At 46.8% G+C, this 21,614-nt stretch overlaps 1 protein-coding gene across 1 annotated transcript in view; it reads left to right on the plus strand.

Annotated features, from left to right (window-relative positions):
* Window positions 1-15,602, plus strand: part of ARL1 (ARF like GTPase 1) — an 85,164-nt gene extending 69,562 nt beyond the window's left edge. The window contains exon 6 of the mRNA XM_078675295.1: window positions 15,118-15,602. Within this exon, the coding sequence (XP_078531421.1) occupies window positions 15,118-15,148 (31 nt within the window). The 3' untranslated portion in view covers window positions 15,149-15,602. The remainder of the gene's footprint in view (window positions 1-15,117) is intronic.
* The last annotated feature ends 6,012 nt before the right edge of the window (window positions 15,603-21,614 follow it).

Here is a 21,614-nt window from a genome sequence, read left to right on the forward strand (position 1 = left end):
CAAGGTCCTTGAGATCGGAGTCTTTGTTCCTCGCCGTGGTCCCTCGCATAAAAAGGGCACGTATAGGAGGTCGATCTTTCAGACTGCTGGCTCCGCAGCTTTGGAACACTTTACCAGTGACACTGCGCAGTACTTCCAATCTGTTGGCGCTTAGGAAGGGCCTAAAAACTTAGCTTTTTACTCTTTAGATATCGCCTTGATTGGTAGTTTAGGGACTTCTCATTTTTCTGCTTTTTATTTTCCGTTATGTTGTGGTACAGGTTTGCAATAAAGCGCCGGGACACTCTTTGAGTAGCCGTGCGCTATACAAGACAGATATAACATAACATAACATAACATAACAATACACTGGTGCATCCAGACCAATGGGGCTTTATGCCCCGCCGGAGCACGGCTCTCAATCTGCGTAGATTGCATGGGGTCATTGGTGGAGCTTCGAAGATACACGAGCCAACAGTATTGCTCTCTCTGGATGCCACCATGGCCTTCGACAGGGTGGAGTGGCCATATCTTTTTGCTGCTCTTGGTAAGTTGGGGGTGGGCCCGGAGTTTGTCTCTTGGGTCCGTCTCCTATATTCAGGCCCCCTGGCTCGAGTAGTCGTTAATAACCATAGGTCGGCAGACTTCGCGCTGGGGAGAGGCCCCAGACAGGGCTGCCCTCTTTCCCCGCTGCTCTTTGCATTGGCGCTCGAGCCGCTTGCGGCCTGGGTTCGGTGGGATAGGTCAATCAGGGGACTCCGTTGGACGCCAGATTGGGAGGATAAGATATCTCTTCATGCAGATGATATTCTTTTGTACCTGACCTCTCCCCGAGCATCGCTCATGGCTTTTTTGGATGTAATGGAGGTGTTCAGTCGATATTCAGGTTTTGCTATTAATTGGGCATAGTCAGTCTTGTTCGTGTTGAGCGGTGACCCTCCGGTGGTCCCCCTGCGCTGCCCGGTTAAATTGGAAGTGGTGGGCTTTAAAAACTTAGGCATTTTTATATCCTTGGACCCCCGGAGTAGGTATTCCAACAATTTGCTGCCTCCGTTGGTTCGGCTACGGCGAGATGTTGATCGTTGGAGGGCACTTCCCCTTTCCCTTCTTGGCCGAGCCGTTTTGTTTAAGATAATGGCTCTCCCTCATTTTCTCAATGCACTCCAGAACTCTATGGACCCGGTTCCGCCGTCGTATTTTAAAGAGGTCGAGTCTCTCCAGAGGCAACTCCTCTGGGAAGGGAGGCCCGTATTGCTTTTGCAAAACTGACATTACCTTGGTATGATGGCGGGATCGGTCTACCCAATATTAGGAAGTATTACTGGGCGACGCAGCTGGCTGCGGTTAACCAGGCTATATATGGTGCTCCACTGGACCCCGGCTATATTATGGACCGTGGTCAGGCACCTGGAGGGGACCTTACTAGGGCACTGTATGCTAGGTGGGGGCACTTTCCGATGGTGGGACCAGCGGCAGTGACTGTTGGGGTCTGGCATGAAGCGAACCGCTCCCTAGGGTGGGAGGGGAAGATCACATTGGCGACTTCCCTCTGGAACTCGGAACGGTTGGGCAGCCTATGGAAATCAAAGGGATTCGACAGGTGGGACCTCATTGGGATCTCCCGTGTCGGAGATCTATGGGCGAAGGATGGTATCCTCCCATTTGAAACCCTGCAGGAAAGTTACCAAATGCACGGGAGCGAGAGGTTTCGATATCTTCAGGTTAGGCATGCGCTGTTAGCTAACATTCCCCTTGGCGTGACGCCCCCGGAGGCCTCCCCGTTGGAGGATCGGGTGCTGGATGGTCACCTCCCGACCAAAACAATTTCTTTGATTTATAAGAAGCTGGTTAATCATGTGGAGGATCCCTTGGTGGCCCTGAGAGATCAGTGGATAGCGGATGGTTTGCTTCTTGATGATGAGGACTGGAGGGAGGCAGTGGCCTCTCCGCGGGTCGTTGCCATTCAGATGAGGCTTCGGCTGGTTCAACTAAAGATTCTCCATCGCTGTTACGTGACTGGCCCCCGGTTGGTGCGCATGGGCTGGGCGGTGAGTGGAGATTGCAGGAGAGGGTGTGGCAAGCCGGGAACGTTTTTTTCATGTATTGTGGGAATGTGCGTATGTTATGGGGTACTGGTCAGCTATTCATGCCAAGGTGAGGGAGGTGTGGGGAGTGGGGTTTGAGTTGGAGGCTCGGCGTTGTATCCTGAATGTTTGGGACCAGACTAATCTCGCGTCCCATGGAAAGGTGTGGGCTACATTGGCATGTAGTATTGCGAAGCGTAATATAGCTCAGCTGTGGGGGGCGGCTGAGCCACCAACGGTTGGGAAATAGATGGATGATCTGGATTGGTGCATGTTCAGAGAGCGGGCAGTGCATGTGGCAAGGGGTAGACCCAAGAAATGGGGGAAGATCTGGGGGCCCTGGAATGCGCACTGAGGTGACATATGTGCTCCACCGGTGATATTGGAGGATCCGGAGGTGTTGGATGATCCTTGAACCCGAATACATTTATTATTGTTGATCTTTATGACCAAGGAGGATGTGAACAGATTTATTGTGCAGAACAGCGTTTCAGTGCATTTATGTAAGCGTATTATTTTATATGTGGTTAATAAAAAGAATTATAAAAAAAAAAGATGCTCGACAGCAGGGCAGCTCTATCAATTCAGATTGAAATAAGTATTCCTTTTCCCCTTCCTCCTCAACTATTTCCAAAATGTACCAGTCTTTCTTCAGAGACAGAGCCACCAGGTATTTCTATACCTAGATAAATGTCTGGTGAAAGTGCCCTTGATGATCGTTATCTTGTGGCACCTGAAAGTCTTTCATAAATCTATTCTATCACCCAGACCTGGCACTCCACGTAGAAACATATTCTGCATGCCCCACTACAATGCTCCAGTTTTTGGGAGCAGTCCTGGGCACAAAAACGCTGCTTGGCAATGCATTTCCATCAGCAAAGCACTTCACAAAAATACAGGTGATTGCAGCATACCTTTGCAGGTGCCACACAATCAGTCAGAACATACATGTCAATATTGGGCCTTATGTCATCATGCATAGGACTTATTCTATTGTGCCACTTGTGCATGAGACCAACCGATCAAACAGGAGTTGGATCTCCTGTTGCAACAAGCTACTGACTTGAGGCAGTGAGTTGAGTCACTCATCGCCTCAGACAAGCTATACTGTGATGCAGATTTTCAGAAAACCTCAACGCAGGCCTCCCTTCTATCTACACATGGCAGGATCCACAAGGCAACATATTCCTCAATATAAGGAGGGTGGGTGGGGGGTGCCTACATTTGGAGCGAACCAAGGGAGTGATGTGGGGGATGAGAAATCCTTCCAAACCAATGTTATTCCAATTTCATCTCATTCCCAGGGCTCTACAGAAGGCCAAGACAAAGTAATGTTCGTTAAAACTAATGGCACGTTTGAACTGGTGGACCCAGGCCAGGGACTAGATGATATGTCCGTTCAGACTTTTGTTTTACGTTTTTGAGACACATAGTGGGCAGACTGCTCTTTTTTTTTTTTTTTTTCTTGGAACTACTCTCGCCCATCGCTTGTCTCCCCCACCCTCTCTCTTCCTCCCTTTGTTCTCCTGCTTTTCCCACACACCTCCTTCCTTTTTTCTTTCAATGTTAAAGTTCTACAACTTATTTTATTCTATCAAGGAGCTCACTTATGAGATGAAGCACATTGCTGTACTTTCGACTCTGACGGCATTGCCAGATAGATGTACCTATGAGCATGCGGTTACCCACCCAGTGTGAAGTGGATGTTTTGGGGTGTACTTTGCGATTCATCGTCTTTCGTTGTTATTTCTTTAATGCACACTGCAAAACCTAATGAAGTTCATTAAAAAAAACTGATGGGTCCAGCATGGCCACACTAGTTTTGATACACAAGCTCGATTCACCTAAAACATCTTTCCCGGAATGATGGCCAAGTCCTACATCATGACTTCAAAATCACTGAACTGGGCCACCAATAATTCGGATATTCATACTTCTTGGCAGACTGCAGATCAATACTGGCGCAAGCCTAAATGATGGCCAAGATCTATAGTGCCAAGTGGAAAGTTTCTATAAGAATGGTGTACTAAATCCCATTTCTACACAGCTGCACCAAGGATGCCTTACCTTCTCCATTTAGTGGAGAAAAATATTAAGTATTCTTATATTAAGTACTTCTGCAGCGATATTGCAGTTCAGGTGGTTTGAGGGTGCTTCATCCTTCTTTGCTCAAAGAATCATCACACAGTTCATAAAAGGCCTTTTCAGAGGTTACTCCACCATTCAGCACCCAGTCATGCCATGGAAACAGAACAGAGTACACAGTCACCTGATGTTCCCGCCCTTTGAGCTAACCCAAATGTCTCTCATATGTCTTATAGTAGGCAGCACTTCTGGTTCTAATGTCACCAAGGATAGTGGGGGAACTCACAAGTCTTAATGATAATGGAACCATATTGAAACTTCATGAAAGATCAGATCACCTTGCTCACAATCCAAAGTTCCTTCGACTTCCATTAAAAAAAAAACCTGTTGTTCTTAGATATTTTTGTCCCAAATCCATTGACACTGGTTGAGGGGGCAGTGCGCTTGGTGTATAGCTGCAGGTGCGTCTTACAAAGGTGAAAACAAAGCTTTATGTTCAGTTGACCAATGCTTTATTGCCATTGAGGGCATAGCCTTCAGGCTCCCAGCCTGCATTACTTTCTGCCACAAGAAACCAAAACATCTCTTTGGGGGTAAGATAAAGGTACATGCCATTAGAAGCATACCAGTGACAGCTCCTTTTTGTGAAGGAGTGCTGATCTTGAACATCTGCCAAGCAACATGTGGAACAGCAGGCACACGTTATACACTACTTAAATTCAGCAGTTCACTCATCAATGGACCAAGCAGTGCCCCTCAGGGTGGGTGTGATTGGTTGGTTAGCGAGCTCAGCACTTACAAACCAAACATCTGCCAGTGAAGATTATCAAATTAGGCGGATGAGCTTCTAAAGAAAATTGGTCCTCTGGTCATTTCAACTCTGTTTATTGCTGTTTTAAACAAGCATTGGCATTGCCAATAGGTCTCGCTTGTGGGACCTTATAAGTATTTACTTTTGCAGCACAATATCCTTGTTGCACCAAGGATATTGTGCTGCAAAAGTAAATACTTATAAGGTCCCACAAGCGAGAACTATTGGCAATGCCAATGCTTGTTTATTGTCTTAATAAAGTGTGCCGTGCAATTGGGATTTGTTTCATTAAAGTGCACGGTGCACATAGTAGCCACTTAACTGGAATCTAGTTATTGAAGAAAGAATAGTGCGTAGGCTGTAGTATTGCTGTCATCTGGACGCAGTTTTAAAGGCTTTACATGGATTACATTAAGACAGAAGCAGAGTACATCTGAAAGCACTTTAGGAGGAAGCGCGAGTGATTTTTGGCTGCACAGGAGCATTTTTATCCAGACGTTTTGGACTGAAGTTTGTGGAAAGAGATAAAGGTATTGCATATGATCAGCACATTTGAATAATTATTTCTGTCAGGGGAACAGGGAGTTTAATAGATGTGTTCAGATTCACATGCAGTCACACGGACTGCATTAATAATCCGTGCCACTGAAGAAAGTAACGTAGAACATTGTGAAATGTGAAAAAAATGAAAAATGGCGACGTGAAAAAAATGCTGATCCCAAATTAGTGTCAGCTGGATGCTGCTGTAAAGTGCTTAGGATGGATGACATTGCAACAGCTTGGATAGTCTGTGTCATCTAAAGAAAGTCACGGAGAACAAAATGGCGTTTGGGGGGAAATAATAAAGACTCTAAAAAAGGTTGAAAAACAAACTCATGCAGTCACACTGACTTAATCAAGTCTCCGCACAAATGGAAGCAAGTGGTGGGGGCCTGAAGGAGGAGGGGGTGCGAGGGATGAGGGAACACGGCCTGGGGGAAGCTGGCTGGGGAGGGGGAGGAGAAATGCAAGGAAGGCTGTGTGCCGGCCGGCCATCCAAGAATAATTAGGGGAGGAGAAGCCGAGAAGCCGCAGAGCGCACGCTGGGCGAAGCCCTTTGATGTGCTGTGCGGCTGATGCGCGTTCGTGTTTGGTCACGTGGTTCACGTGAACTTCATGAAAACGCCAGCAAAAAGCTGGTGGTTTCATGAGGATTTTGACTACTTGAATTCTCGCTCCGCTCGATGCGCTTGCGCGCATCGATAGGTCGCGAGACCTAAAAATACCGGGGATTTCCAGCTTGGGCACGGAATGATTCAAGGATGAGAATCCATGAAAGATGCCAACACTCAAGAATGAGAGTTGCAGGGAAGTAACTATTTTCTTCTGCAATGATATTCAAATTTGGGGCATTTTCATTCAGCTGTTTTGGGCCTATGCACTAAAAGTGTTCCAGTGTTAATTTACAAAACTTAAGAAAGTTAGTGTTTTCTACTACTTAATATTAATTTTCAACTGCATGGTCAGTCGGTACCAAATTTGGCATCCTCAGTGCATAGTTTTGAGGGTGGCTTCCACAAAGTTAGGGACAGTTTGATCAAGGATCAAAATAGTTACTAAGAGATTAAAAAGGGTATTTCCAACGGAGGAAGGTTGTAAAGTTACCCTCCGAGAAGTGACTGCTTCAGTTACATAAACATAAATGTACATATAGATGTTGCATAATGGGAAACCATGTAATATAGTCCTAAATTGGCATTAAGGTATCTTGGTGTCATCAAAAACCATGGGCCTAAAGTCTCAGAACTCAACAATACACTCAGTAAATCAGGGTTCCAGCCACTGCTTTTAATTTAAAAAAGGTAAAGTACTTTAATGCACACATAGCTAAATACTACCCACAAAATTACAAATCTATACAAGAGTTCAGTGGACTAACAATTTGATAACAGCTCCTTAATTGCCCTCACAGAATAACCTGGATGCAAATCACCAGTGCTAAAGATTTATCACTGAGGGCATCTAGCCCTTGTTTAAAACCATCATTGTGATTATTCTGTTGCTTACTCCTGTTGAAATTTTCGGATGGTACAGCTTAAGACCAGAGCATGTCCACTTTCACTAGACTTAAGAGTGGGTCATGGAGCTGATGCCACCAGCTCTGGGGAGAAACCAGGGGTACAATTCGGGAGTGAGTACACCCTCAAGGCTCCAGACAGGGTTCACAGCATCAGTAGTCTAACCTCCTTCTTAACTGTACCTGTAGGCATAGGGGCTTAAGAAGAGAGATGAAGAAATCTGATTGGTGAGGCACCCACCTAGTCTAGTCGTGTTGCATAATCCCTCCAACCTGACACTCAAAAAACCAGCAGAGACGGAAGTCTGCCCCTTCCTCTACCTTAATTAACAGACAGTTGCTGGTTATAGCTATGGGAATTCCTCTCCCTGTCCCCTTTTTGTTAGAGGGGAAACTTAACCCCTTCGATGCTTATGACTGAAAGGTTCCGTCATCAGCGTCGGTTGAGCCGTGCTGATGACTGAACCGTTCCGTCATGACCACACCTGTTTTTTAGAACCTTCAGCACAGCGCGAAAATTCGCGCCGCGCTGAAGGTGTTAATCTGCCCTCAAAGGTGCATGTTGTGCATGGGGGCTTTTAATCGGGCAGGTTGTAGTATAGCAATGCGATTGCCTCACTCCACAATGCAGCTCAAATGGCGAATCTCATTTAGTGCTGGCTCAGAGAATTTATGCATTTGCACATGTGAATTAAAGTATTAATCTAAAGTAAATTTGACCGTTTTTTTTTTTTTGGAAATCTGTTAATTGCACAGGTTAGCAATCCAATCATTACATGCAAATGTAGCATTGTGAACATAGAGTGGCACTGATCGGTTAAACAAACGATAATTGAATGTATCACAGTGGGATTGCAAACTATCGGAATGACTCAGTACGATGGTACATTTTTGTTCTTTTACCAAACGAGAAATAAAAAGGAAAATCATAACGTAACTGAAGAAAAAGTGGTCATAAACATACAAAAAATGATACAATACAATAATGCTGCGAGCACAATCGAGCATGTCAGTCAGCACCAAATCCTGATTCATCCACAGCATGGCACTTTGAGAACGGAACATCAAACCTTACAGGTACAGACCAGTCTTCCGTCAGACTCCACAAAGGAGATTTCGGAACCCCACAGTGAGAAAGGCAACACTCAATGCGGTAGCAGCGCTGGAGGTAGGCCCCATGTGGTAAAGTGGCTCTTCCTAACCCACCCCAGCAGGGACGAAGGAGTTAATCGATTGGGATTGTGCCCCCTGTGTCAGCTTCGCAATATATGTCCAGTATGGCCCCCCATATATCCAGCGGTCTGGAGGCGACAGGAACCATCTCGGAGTATTCAGCGCTGTTAACGTTACAGTAAGCCATACTTCGGAGCCAAGCGCGGACTGTTGGAGCGCGCCTAGCCCACCAGAGCAGCGCCACTTCACGTTTAGCTAAAAGGAGGCCAAGGGACGTCAGTTTTCGAAGCCGACGCGGGAAGTTAGTGACATAACCAAGCAGCGCAATTTCAGGGGTGGGTTGCAGGTCAATGCCGAGTATCTGCCCCAAAACCTGGTGTACTTGCAGCCAGTAGGTGTGCAATTTCGGGCAAGTCCAGGAAAGGTGGGCAAAATCAGCCTGTGGGCCATTGCATTTAGGGCATTTGTGCGGTCTGCTGGGGTCAATTCTGTGGGCAAGTGCGGTAGTGTGGTATGCCCTCCTAAGGAACTTAAAATGTATAAGTTTATGTCTGGTGTTAATGGATACATCCCTTGTGGTGGCACAACATGCGGCCCATTGATCATCCGTGATTTGGGTACCCAGGTCGCCCTCCCAATCAGCGCGCACCTTAGCGTCGAGTGAGGGAACTGAGGCCAGGCACAGCTTATATAGCTTAGATACGACATGCGCCCCTGATTGGTTCTGTATTATGAATGTGAGCGCAGGGGAGTCTTCGGGAGGGAGCGGGAATGTGGGGAATTCAGCCCTGAGCATTGAGCGCAGTCTAGTCAGCGTGAATGAGTCCATAAAAGTCCTGTCCGTGAAGCGGCGATCCTCTGTGAGGGAAAAGGCGTGGCCGTCCGGCGAAAAGGTCCCCAACAGTGTGTATATGATATTTGGATAGCGTGCACTGCACCACCGATTCGCCTGTGATGGGGAGCCAGTGAGGGTTGGGCAACGGCAGTGCAGGAGAGTATAGTTTCCCGAGGAGTAAGAGGCGTCGAAGTTTGTCCCAAGCCCAACAAGTAGTGGACAAAGGCTGTATATCCTGCGGGTCACGGGGGAGTACCCTAGGAAGGGCGGAAGAGAGGGCCACAGGGAGCGCCAAGTCAGCCTCTGGTCTCAAATGAGGAATCCTGGCATCCGGGTGAAACCAAGGGTATGCGTACGAGCTCTGTGCGACCAAGTAATAAAGAAAAAGGTCTGGTACTCCGAAGCCGCCCCGTTCATAAGGGAGCGTTAAAGTTCGCCAGGACACCCGTGGGTTTTTACCTCCCCATATCAGATGCAGAAGTGAGGAGCGAAGTTGGGGGAAAAAAATCTTGGTTAGGGGGATCGGAATATTGTTAAATAAATACAAGAACCGGGGGAGGACAATCATTTTAATGATGGCAATCCGATCAGCCATAGACAGCGGGAGGCGAATCCAACGCTCCGTGTTGTCTTCCAAAAAATCAAGGGCACGGCCGTAATTCAAACGGACCATGGATACCGTGTCAAGATGAATATGTATACCAAAATATTTCACAGAGTCCGTGCTCCATTCTAGAGGGAACGAGCAGGTCCACTGCACGGTGGAGGGGGTGAGCGGGAAAATTACTGACTTATGCCAATTTATTTTAAGGCCCGAGTAGTTTCCAAAGCGGGAAATCTCTATCAACAGAGGCTCCAGGTTGGACTGGGGAGCCCGTACATACAAAACAGTGTCATCGGCATATAACGAGACCAGTAGCGGTCCGGTACGAAACTAGAGCCCACGGTGGAGATGTTTCTCCTGAAAATGTCGCACCAGGGGGTCCATTGCAATGATGAACAGGAGCGTGGATAGTGGACACCCCTGGCGGGTGCCTCGCGAAAGTGCGAAGCTGTCAGTAATGGTGCCGTTTAGCCGTATCCGGGCGGTGGGAGCTGAGTACAGCAACTCTACCGTTGCCACAAACATAGCAGGCATCCCCATTCTCCTCATAATTGACAAAAAAAAGGGCCATTCCAGGGTGTCGAATGCTTTCTCCGCGTCCAAGAACACTGCTGCAGCCGGTGTGGAGGGCTCTATTCTGTGTAAAACAGAAAACAGCGTCCGAAGGTTTAGGGAAGTGGATCTATGTGGGACAAATCCGGACTGAGCCGGCGAAATTAAAGTTTCCACGAGAAGCGCTAATCGAATTGCAAGGACTTTGGCCAGAATTTTGTAGTCCAAGTTTAGGAGGGACAGGGGTCTGTAGGAGCTGCACAAAGTGGGGTCACGGCCTTGTTTGGGTAATAAAACAATGACCGCCTCCCGGAGCGTGGGTTAAAGAACGCCCGCCTCCAGTGCCTCCGCGTATACCTCAACCAGTTTGGGGACAAGTTCCTCTTTGTACTCCTTGTAGAAGTCGGCTGTGTAACCGTCAAGGAGCAGCAGAGCTCCGCAAGGAGTCGATTGCCTCGATTATAAAATCCGGAGTAATGGGCATGGCCAAAAACTCCTCCATGTTTTTTTCTAGGTACACCATGGCTACCTCATTCAAATACGGTCCCGGGTGGCGGTGCTCCCCTGTGAGTGTGGAAGTGTAAAGGGTTTTGTAATATGATAGAAAGGTGTTGGATATATCGGGAGTGGAATGTCGTCGTGTACCCTGGGCGTCAATTACCTCGGTAATGTAAGCAGCTTGGTGTGGCGGTCGAAGCAGTTGCGCTAGTAGTTTACCTGGCCTGTCACCCTCGCCGTACTGCCGCGCTGTGTAGTGCTTACCCATGAATCTCACCTCTCTATCTGCTGTATCTCGAAATTCTAAAAGTAGCTCAAGGCGTTTGGCCTCACGATCCACCGATGGATCCGCAAGGATCTCTTTCTCTATCGAAGTGATATCTGTTTCGATTCGGGTCAAGGTGGAGCGAATCTCGCGCAGGGACCCAGTTCGCTTGGTGATGCAAACCCCACGCAATGTAGCCTTGAAGCCTTCCCACAGCGTGGACCAGGAGGTAACAGAGCCTGTGTTCATATCAAAGTAGTCATCGATGGTGGTGCGTATGTCTTCCTTAAAAGTCGGGTCTAGCAGAGCCCTACCAGGAAATCGCCACTGCCTTTCGTACCCTCCCAGCCTGGGGACCGCTAGAGTCAAAACAATGGGAGAGTGCTCTGACAGGGTGCGAGGTAACGTGGAAAGGCCATCCACCCATCCCGCCACACCTGGGGAGAGGAGCCAATAATCCATTCTAGTGCTTGTGTTGTGGAAGCTAGAGTGATGCGTGTAATCAGGCGTGTGGTGGTGCAGTCTAGCCTCTATATCCACTAGTGAAAAGTGGGAGCAGATTTCCGCCAGCACTGCGCGGGACTTAGGTTTGCAGGCGGGGGAGGGAGAAGTGCTGTCCCTATCTGGATTCATCAACATGTTAAAGTCTCCCCCCAGAACCAACAAATCAGTGAAGCAGCGTCATCTGCAGGTCCTGGAAAAAAGCAGGGGAATCTACATTGGGGCCGTAGACTCCCACCAGTGCGACCTTGTAGCCAAACAGCACTCCCACAATAAGCGCATATCTGTCCTCCTCATCAGTTTTGCTGCCGGTCATTACAAACTGGACACGTTTGTGCACAAGAATTGCTGCACCCCTAGCATATCTACTATAGCAGGAAAACACTTTATGCGACCCCCATCCTCTGGCCACGTCCTGCTGCACCAAATGAGTCTCTTGCAGAAAGAGGACATCCACCCCGTGTCGCGCCGCGTAAGCCAGCACCTGTTTGCGTTTCCTTGTGGTGTTTAAACCACGCACGTTCCAAGACATCAAAGTCAGTCTGGAAGGACCAGACTGCAAACCTATTCTGGCCATAACTCCACAGTCAAAATGATCTGCAACAAGTGTGCAGCCGACAGTCTGCTCCCACGATACCCGCAACTAATCTCTAACATACATGACCACAGTAACAAAACAAATCCCATCCCCCACCCGCCTCCCAGCCTCCCAGAATCCCACAAGAGGCAATCCCCGGACCATTGCTGAACAATAGTGCAAATTACAAAAGTTAATAACCATTCAAAGAAATAGTATAACTGCAAACAAAAATATGTTAATGCCCCAGAAAATATAAACAACATGGCCCGCGCCATCGGGGGTAGCAACGCCACTCCAGGAGGGTTTCCCAACAAGCGGTTTCAGAACCAGAGAACAGACAATATACGTTGTAAGAACCACATCCAGTTAACAGCATTTAGAGAAGGGTGCAACTGTAAACAACGTTGAGCGGTCAGCCCTGGCCATTTTCCGCAAAAAGGTCGGCACTGGATTGTGTTTCGTTACGAGGTGGAGTGTTCGGTGGTGAACCTGTCGCTGCAGAAGAGCCCCGTTTCTTGTAATCATGGCAGAAGTCTTGCGCGTCCGCGGGAGAGTCAAAAATACGGAATCTGCCATTCACATCCACATTCAATCTGGCTGGGTACAGCATACCATATTTTAGGCCTAAGTTCCGGAGGGTGGATTTAACACCGTTATATTTGCGACATGCCTCCTGGACCATCAGTGTAAAATCCGGAAAAAAGGACAGTTTACTGCCCTGCCTTTGTATTTCCCCAGCCTCGCGTGCTGCACGCAGCACTGCGTCACGGTCGCGGAAGTTCATGATTCTGGCGATAATGGGCCACGGTAGTTGGCCTGTGCGAGGCTTAGGCCCAAGAGACCTATGTGCATGCTCAACAACAAAGCCCGCCGTGAAGGTGTCTCTGCCAAAGAGCTCTATCAGAAGAGTCTCGACAAAGGTGTCGAACCGGCCCGTGGCTGTCGTCTCCGCCACGCCAAGAATACGAATATTATTGCGCCTGCTGCGCGCTTCCAAGTCCTCATTTTTGATGGCCACATCTTTAAGTATTTTCTCCACCCGCTCCAATCTCTTAAGCGATTTCGAGGCGCCATCTTCTATGTCTGATATCCGTGATTCCGCCACATCGAGCCTTCTGTCATGGGCCTGCACTTTGGAACCCATGTCCGATAGCTTTTGCTCCAGGCTGTCGAAGCGGGTGTTCAACGCCTTGAAGCCTGCGCGCATTTAGCCCATCATGGTGGCGACCATAGCCGCCGCGTCACCCAGGTCAGTAGAGTTGGAGGCCCCGGTCGCCGAACCAGGCGGGGGGGTCCGTTGCAAGAAGGGGGGTCTTGTCGAAGCCAAGTTTCCTCTGGTTAGGATCTCTTTTCCCCATGTTCACAGTGACCCAGAGGGCGTAGGTGAGCTGGAAGAGGCGGCGTGGGAAGCACGGCAATGGGAGAGAGCGGCAAATTAACACCGAACTCCAGAGAGCTCCAGAAATTTCCACCAACAGTAGGGTCTCAGGGACCGAATCGTGCTCGGCCCAGATGAATGATGACCAGGTCAGCCGCAGCAGGGTTCTAGGTCCAAGGACTGGTTCAAAGTGCCGAATGCACCCTCAGCATGAAGTGGAGCGGGTAACGGCCCTCTCCCGTCGCTGTGAGCAGGAGGAATGGGGGGGGGATAGGAGCCCCACTAGTGCTACTAAGGCGGGGCCGCCGGAAATCGCGTAGCGGAGCCCCCCCGGCCGCCCAGCCGCCGAGTCCACACACCCCCGAAGCCCCCCCCCGCGAGAGTCCCTGCCCGCCGCCCAGCACCCGGCCCCGCAAATCGAGGCCCCGGTCCCGGCACCGCCCAGGCCGCACGGCCGAGACCGCACTGGGAATCAGCAGCCCCCACTCGGGAGCCCGAAGCGGACGGGCAGCGCGCGAGAAACCCCGCAGGAGATGCCTGAGGGGGCGAAGGCTCAGCGACCAGGCGCCGCGCGGCACTCACCAGCGATCCGGCGCAGTGAGAGAAGATGGCGCCGAGGTCCGAAGGCCCCGCTTCCCCTCCGCCGGGCACTCTCCGCAGGCCGTTCCCGCAATCTCCAAAGTCACCCAGATGATCGGGGCGACATCAGTGTGCAGATCCGCAAGGATGTGGAGAGCAGGATTGACGGGTTACATCTTAGTCGCTGCCGATAGGAGCCCGCATGGAGGAGCTTCACGGAAAGGCAGCCATTCCGATCGCCGCCGTGGCCACGCCCCCAAGTAAATCTGACCTTTGATGTAAATCTAAGGGTTTAGGAAAATGGGTTAAAGGCAGCAGCACTGTTCCGTGCACTGTGTATAGTACCAAAGTTACAATTTTAACACAGTTCAAATATAAAGTCCCCAAAGGGAAAACTCACATTAGTAGAGTTGCTTTCAGGAATTCAGTTTAGTTAAAACCATTTCCAGTGGGTCCCTATCGGCCAAAGAGTTACCTGTGAGCAGATGCTAGTCTGAGTCAGATATAATTCTTCCTCACTCAGCCATCACTTGTGCACAGGCAAGGGGATATGAGCACGTGTGTTGTGCTCATATCCCCTTGCCCCAGCTGTTCGTAAAGGCTACCCCGATTTTGGAAGATGGGCACTGAAGGTTGCAGCTTAAAACTATTTTAGACTTAGCAGTGGAGCAGGCAAGGATCTATTAAGTGTCTCTCCACTGCAGAGGGTTCAGAAACAAAATAAATCGGGTTTTTTTTGCAGGTAGAATTTAGATATTTTATACTGCATCAACTGCATGTTTTAAACATTGAGAAATTAAGTAATCAATTAAGTGTCTTGTAGAGCGTGACTACTCACCCGTAAGGGTCTCATAGCACTGGGGGGGGGGCGACTGTTGATCCATCGAAGGCACTGTGGTTTAGTCAAAGAGCCAACCTTTGAATCGACTCCTAGATAGATGAGATTAGAGAGGAAGAAGTAAAAGATTCTCCTTTAATTTCTGTTACATAAGTGAGTTCAGGAAATTTGACACTGGCTCTAGGAGCTTGGACTACTAAAAGAAATTGAATAAAACATGAAGGAACATGTGATTTTGTTATTCTGCATCAGTTGATTTCTTTATAAGTTGCCAAATTAATATCTTAATTGTTTTTCAGGTTGGTGGAAACTTTGAAGTGCAGGCAGTAGCTGGTGAATATTAAAACAATGTTCTGTTTGGGTCAAGATTTTATACGATCTTTCACCATCCTTCTGTAAGGAAAGCTGTACTCCACGACACAACCTATGCAGCTGATGTAAACTGTTGGATACGACCAGAAAAACATGCTTTGTCCTAATCAGCAAACATCGGCCGACGGACGTTTTTAGGGAGGGATTGTTAAGCTGAAAGTGGCTGCCACATGTTCATGTCCATTTGCTCTTTATTCAGTCAATATAAATACTCCATGGGTTCTCACCCCTTTTCTGTTTCCTAGGTTATGTAAAGCTGTTCATTTGTATTTATGTCGCCCTAAAACTGAAAATAGATGTTTTTGGATGCACTCTGGTTTCAAAATGCCTTTACTGTTTGTTTGTGGAATCCTCATAATTGGTTGCGATTATATTTTTTGTAATTATACACTAATAAATATCTTGAAATGTTGTTTTGTACTTTACTGTTTGCTTCACTGATACTGCTTATAAAACGTATTCTGCGCATGGTACTTATTGCAATTATCCAACTGGAGAGTTCAGATAAATTTTTAGGTCTCTTGGAATCGATCCACTTTTTCCCCCCAAAAACGTGCACGCATTGCATTGCTTTCAATGACAACGCATGCACGTTTGGCGATTCCCTTGTGGGAGGGAGCTTTGGCGACACCTGTTAGCAATTATCGCGTTCGTTCCCGTAAGTCCCTGCTCTCGGCCACACTCCACTTCCTCCCCTCCCCCCCCCCCCCCCCCTCCCGTTAACCGAGCTTCCCTCCGCTAGTCTATCAGCACAACTTCTGAGACGCAGTGCTTTATGTTTTGGAAACATTGATATTCGGGCAGCTTTCACTTTCGTTGCTGCCTGTTTGTTCGACACACAGACAGACACACACACTCTCTCTCTCTCACTCACTCACACACTCTCTCACTCTCTCACACACTCTCTCACACACTCTCTCACACACTCTCTCACTCTCTCTCTCACACTCTCACACTCTCTCTCTCACACACACACACACACACACACACTCTCTCACACACTCTCTCTCTCACACACACACACTCTCTCACACACACTCTCTCTCTCACACACTCTCTCTCTCACACATACTCTCTCTCTCTCACACACACTCTCTCTCTCTCTCTCACACACACTCTCTCTCACACACACTCTCTCTCACACACACTCTCTCACACACACACACTCTCTCTCACACACTCTCTCTCTCACACTCTCTCTCTCACACACACACTCTCTCACACACACTCTCTCACACTCTCTCATTCACACACACTCTCTCTCACACACACTCTCTCACACTCTCTCATTCACACACACTCTCATTCACACACACTCTCCTTCACACACTCTCCATCTTCCCGCGCACGCACCCCACCCCCGCTTTGAGCTCCCACACTACTTTGCCAAAGCCTCCCCCAAGCATAACCTGCCCTCTCATTCATACTGTGCGCGCGCCTCCGCCTCGCACCAGTCATACATCCGCTCGAGTTACCAATCTACACCATGCCTTCTCCTGCCATTCTACCAGTTTCCCAGTCCCTTCCTCCACAGTGGCTATCAAGTGTGTCATGGGCCCTAGTGCAAGAAATAAAACAGGCCCCTGGTCACCGTTTGAACTGTGAAGTGCAGCAATAATAATGGTCTAGTGGACTGTTATTGCTTCTGGGCTCCGGTGCCACTGCACCTGCTGCACTAATGGAAGCTATACCAATGTCTCTCCACCTGGCTCCCGTCCTCTCCCTTCCTAGTCCATTTACTCTGGTTTATTTCTTCCCAGTAACCCTATTCCTAAAGGCCATTATGCGATCACTACACATTAAAGCTCTCTTTCTCGTCCTTCCTCTCTTTCTTTGTCGCCTGCTCTCCCCTTCATTCTCTGCTTTGCCTCCTGGTCTAATAATCCCATGATCTGCCCATCCTCTCTTCGCCTACCTTAGTCTTCTCACAGCTCGCACCCACCTACTCACTTCCCTCCGCCACCTACCCCCTCTCTCCTCCTCCTGCCCCCTCTCTCCTCCAGCTTCTTTCTTTGTATATCCAAATCGCTTCACTCTATCTCTGTCGCCCTCACCTCTCTTCTTTTCAATCCATCGTCAACACCTTTCTCATTTTCCTTATGTCCTTTATGCCCGTTCGCCCTTCCTTTAACTTATTGTCTCCATCCCAACCTCAGTCTTATAGCTTTCCTGCCTGGTTACCCATCTCATTTAAACAGACATTATTGATCTCCACCCATATCCACTATTCTGTTTCTCCACATCTCTTCCTCTGCTCTGCTCACCCAGTGACTCACGCTTGCCACTGTCATTACTTTTCTCTTTTCTTCATTTTGTTTTTTCTTTGCATCTTCTTTTAGCTCCTCTTCCTGTCTACTCCACTCTTTTCCATGCTGTCATTTTCACTGTCTCCTCTTTCTTTTTCCCTCCTTGCCTTCCATTGTTCTCCCTCCCTTAACCCCCCCCCCTTCTTGACACCTGCTTTAAATTCACCTTTCTCTCCATTTCTTTTTTCTTCTCTCACTTGGTCTTATACATCTGTTCTCGTGTTCCCTCTTCTTCCTTATGTTTTCCTATTCCCCTCTTTTCTTCCTCATCCTTTGTCGTCTCCTTCTATGCTATGCTATTTTCTTTCCCCTATCTCAGCTGTAAGATGGTGCTGGTATATGAATGGGTCAGAAGGCTGGATAAGGATGAATATCTGGTTCTTCCTTCTCTCTGCTCCGACTTGATGTGAGTGGACTAGTTGAGAGGGCGCAGGGCTAAACCGGCAACCAGCTAGTCCCACCATTCGCACCCTTGACCTCCTGATGATATCACGATCTGCCCCACTGCTAGCCCCTCAACAGTTTTCTGCCGAAGGTTTAGGGAAAGGGCAAAAAGTGCAGACTATAGAAAGTAAACTGGGGTCTGAGGCCTTAGTCATGAGCTGGCTAACTAGGTAACGTTAAATAATTTGGGTAACCCAATAAACCTTTGTAGGCTTGGGCAGTATACAGTACAGGGTGAGGATTGTCTACAAAGGGTTTTATTTGTACACTAGTTCAGTTTATTTGTTAGCGTAAGTCATAGAGTTTGTTATCAGCAATCTAACTCAAATGTATCCATAGGATAACAGTGATATGTATTGATATTGAGCACAAAGAAAAGAGAAGAAGCACACAGGAGATCCTATTTGTATGAAAATTTATTATATTTTATGTCAGAAATTAACTAAAGGGGATGCATCAAGTAGTTAATTGTAAGCAAAATGTCATGAACAGATGTATAAAACAAATCAGTTCATAACAAAACATCAGCTCCTATAAATGAAAAAGAGTAACAGACCAATAATGAACAAAAGTTACTCTTAAGAACATAAATTGCTTGGGAGAGGATGAAGAGGTCGACGTTTCGGTCTTTGTTGCAGTTGTCTATAAGACCATCATCAGGACAATTGTGTATTGCAGAAGAAGCCCCCTGTGTAGATACAATAAAGTAATATTAACAATTTTGTTTCTTTTAACAACAACAAACCAGTGTGTTACTAAACATTCTTTGAAGAATGTTTAGTAACACACCTGTTTGTTGTTTGATGTACAAATAGTCTTATACATCTAAAAAGATTGATGTCTTATATTGAAGATTGTCAAGTAACACCACTTTGGTGTTACGCACACGGTTATCCTTGTTGAAATATTTCCAATATTATGTTTTAGATGTCATCATGTGTAGTTGTTAAAAGAAACAAAATTGTTAATATTACTATATTGTATCTACACAGGGGGCTTCCTCTGCAATACACAATTGTCCTGATGATGGTCTTATAGACAACTGCAACAAAGACCGAAACGTCGACCTCTTCATCATCTCCCAAGCAATTTATGTTCTTAAGAGTAACTTTTGTTCATTATTGGTCTCGTTTACTCTTTTTCATTTATAGGAGCTGATGTTTTGTTATGGACTGATTTGCTGATTTGTTTTATACATCTGTTCATGACATTTTGCTTACAATTAACGACTTGATGTATCCCCTTTAATTGATTTCTGATATATAAAATATAATATATTTTCATACAAATAGGATCTCCCGTGTGTTTCTTCTCTTTTCTTTGTGATCAATATCAATACATATCACTGTTATCCTATGGATACATTTGAGTTAGATTGCTGATAACAAACTCTAGGACTTATGCTAACAAATAAACGGAACTAGTGAAAAATAAAATCCCTTGTAGACAATCCTCACCCTGTACTAACTAGGTAACGGGCGCTATTTATCACACTCATTAAATACTGATTCCCCGGGGTGGGAATTTAATGGGTACAATAGCAGGCACCTAATACCAGATTTCCTCATTGCATTGGGAAGTAATGAGCCTTTTGCTGCTTTCCACGCCAAAAATCTACATCTGCTAGTTAACTGACCTTTTAACCTGGTAAACATCAGCAGGATTGTCCTGCTAATATATTTAGTAAAAACTCAGTGTGCAAACAATTCGTACCGATGGTAAACTTTTTAATTTGTCACAATTAACCACGGCACTCCTAATCCAGAGTATGTGTCCTGTTTTCTTCTATTGCTGGAGCTCCTTAATGGCGGAGAGACCCTGGTAGCAAGGAGTAGCAAAAGGCAAACTAGGGATTGCAGCTGCTGCTCTTTGTTACCCCTTCTGTTATCCCTGCCCCAGATCCCTTTTGCGGACCCCACTGCACCGAGCTGCTATGCCAGCAGGCCCTTCCAGATTTGAGAGCTTACTTTTTGTGATGCTCTCCAACATCAGCTACCACCCTCTTCTGTTTTTAGAAACTAGTTTGTCCCGCCTCCTGTTTCATCCTTTCTGGTTGCAAGCATATATTTTGAAATCCGACTACTTGAACTAGTGTGTAGCAGTTGTATAGCTCTTCAATTTCTGGTTGCACAACACCCAGGAAAATGTGCTGCATGGCTAAACACTTATGAGGTCCCAAAGGCGAGACCTATTGGCTATGCCAATGCTGGTTTTATTCGTCACTGTCCATGAACAAAACTGGAAGCATTTGATACACACTTGTAATAGCAGAATGGCGATCTTCCATCTTAAACAGTGTGTGGAGGTAGCAGCATTACGAATATTCCAAACCCACACCCCTCAAGAACATTTTCCCAGAGAAACATCTTTCGTTTTCATTGGTCAGTATGCCATATTTCTCAGGAGTGCAACTTATTGTACTCATTTAATGTGTAGGAAGAACGTTAAATATTTTCGTCTAACACCAGGAGGGAAAAACTGAATAAACTAACATTGGTAATAAGTCTGGCGTTAATTAGCTAACATGTTTCCATTTGTGCATATTTGGGTTTGCATGTGTCAGCATGTTCAAGCCAGACCTGCTGGTTTTGTCAGTGCTTGTTAAACTTTTCTCTTAGTGCTGCTGAAAATCGCTAATTCTTGAAAACACCGGCCATATTCGTCAGCACTTCATATTTTCTTTAATAAACCAAAACTGATTCATACGGAAAAGCCCACCTGCCGCAGTCATTTTTTGTTGTTGCAAATTCTGCATCTGCCAAATCCACTGGTGGATCTGTGCTAGCTTTGTCCGGGGTGACGTCCCTTCCCTAGCCTACACACGCTCCTGTTAGTAAGCCTACCACAGCCATATTAGTGAAGTCAAATGTACATTTGACTCCGGAAAACAAAATGTTTGCACACACTATCCGCAGTAGAACTGGAAAACACAATTGTCTCCGTATGTATGCCTAGTTTTGCACGTGTGACGGTTAAAGCCCTGTGTTGTTTCCACACTAGTATTATTTGCAATATCTATAACAAACTTTACAGGCACACACTCGGGGCTGTATAAGGATCTCTGCATACTTTGATCTGCAGCACATAGCAGTTCTATAGAAAGTGCTGCTAATATGGTCAGTGCTGTTCAACTTATCTCTTAGTGCTGTGCAATGCACCTCTACTTGTGTCATATAGAGTATTATGTCCTCGCATGTACAAAATAAATAAGTTTCTTACCTTCGGTAATGCCTTTTCTGATGGAGATTTTATCTAACCCCAGATATCTCATCTTTTTAATTTACCCAAAGCACCTGACTGGATCGAGAAACTTTTCAGCAACTCCCCTGTATGTCAACAAGTTGCATTGTATCGGATCTGTCTACTGAGGATATGTCGTGGGGGGGGCATATATGCGCCACCTCTGCACGTTGGCATTGGTTTCTTTCTTGATATTACTGTGCCGTCTGACGCAGATTTATGGAAATCAGATAGTAGAATTCTTTAGATTTGGCATCTTATTAATTTATGATTCCATTCCACAGGAATGGGGAGGCAGGAGGGATGGTGAGGAATCAGCGGTTGGAGAGAATCTTTACCAGAAAAGACATTTCCGCTGGCAAATAACTTGTTCTTCAGATAGACTTCTAAGCGCAGATTCCTCATCTTGTGAATAAATACCAAAGCAGTCCACC

Source organism: Lissotriton helveticus, chromosome 1_1 (assembly GCF_964261635.1).
Source record: "Lissotriton helveticus chromosome 1_1, aLisHel1.1, whole genome shotgun sequence".
NCBI classification, from domain to species: Eukaryota; Metazoa; Chordata; class Amphibia; order Caudata; family Salamandridae; genus Lissotriton; species Lissotriton helveticus.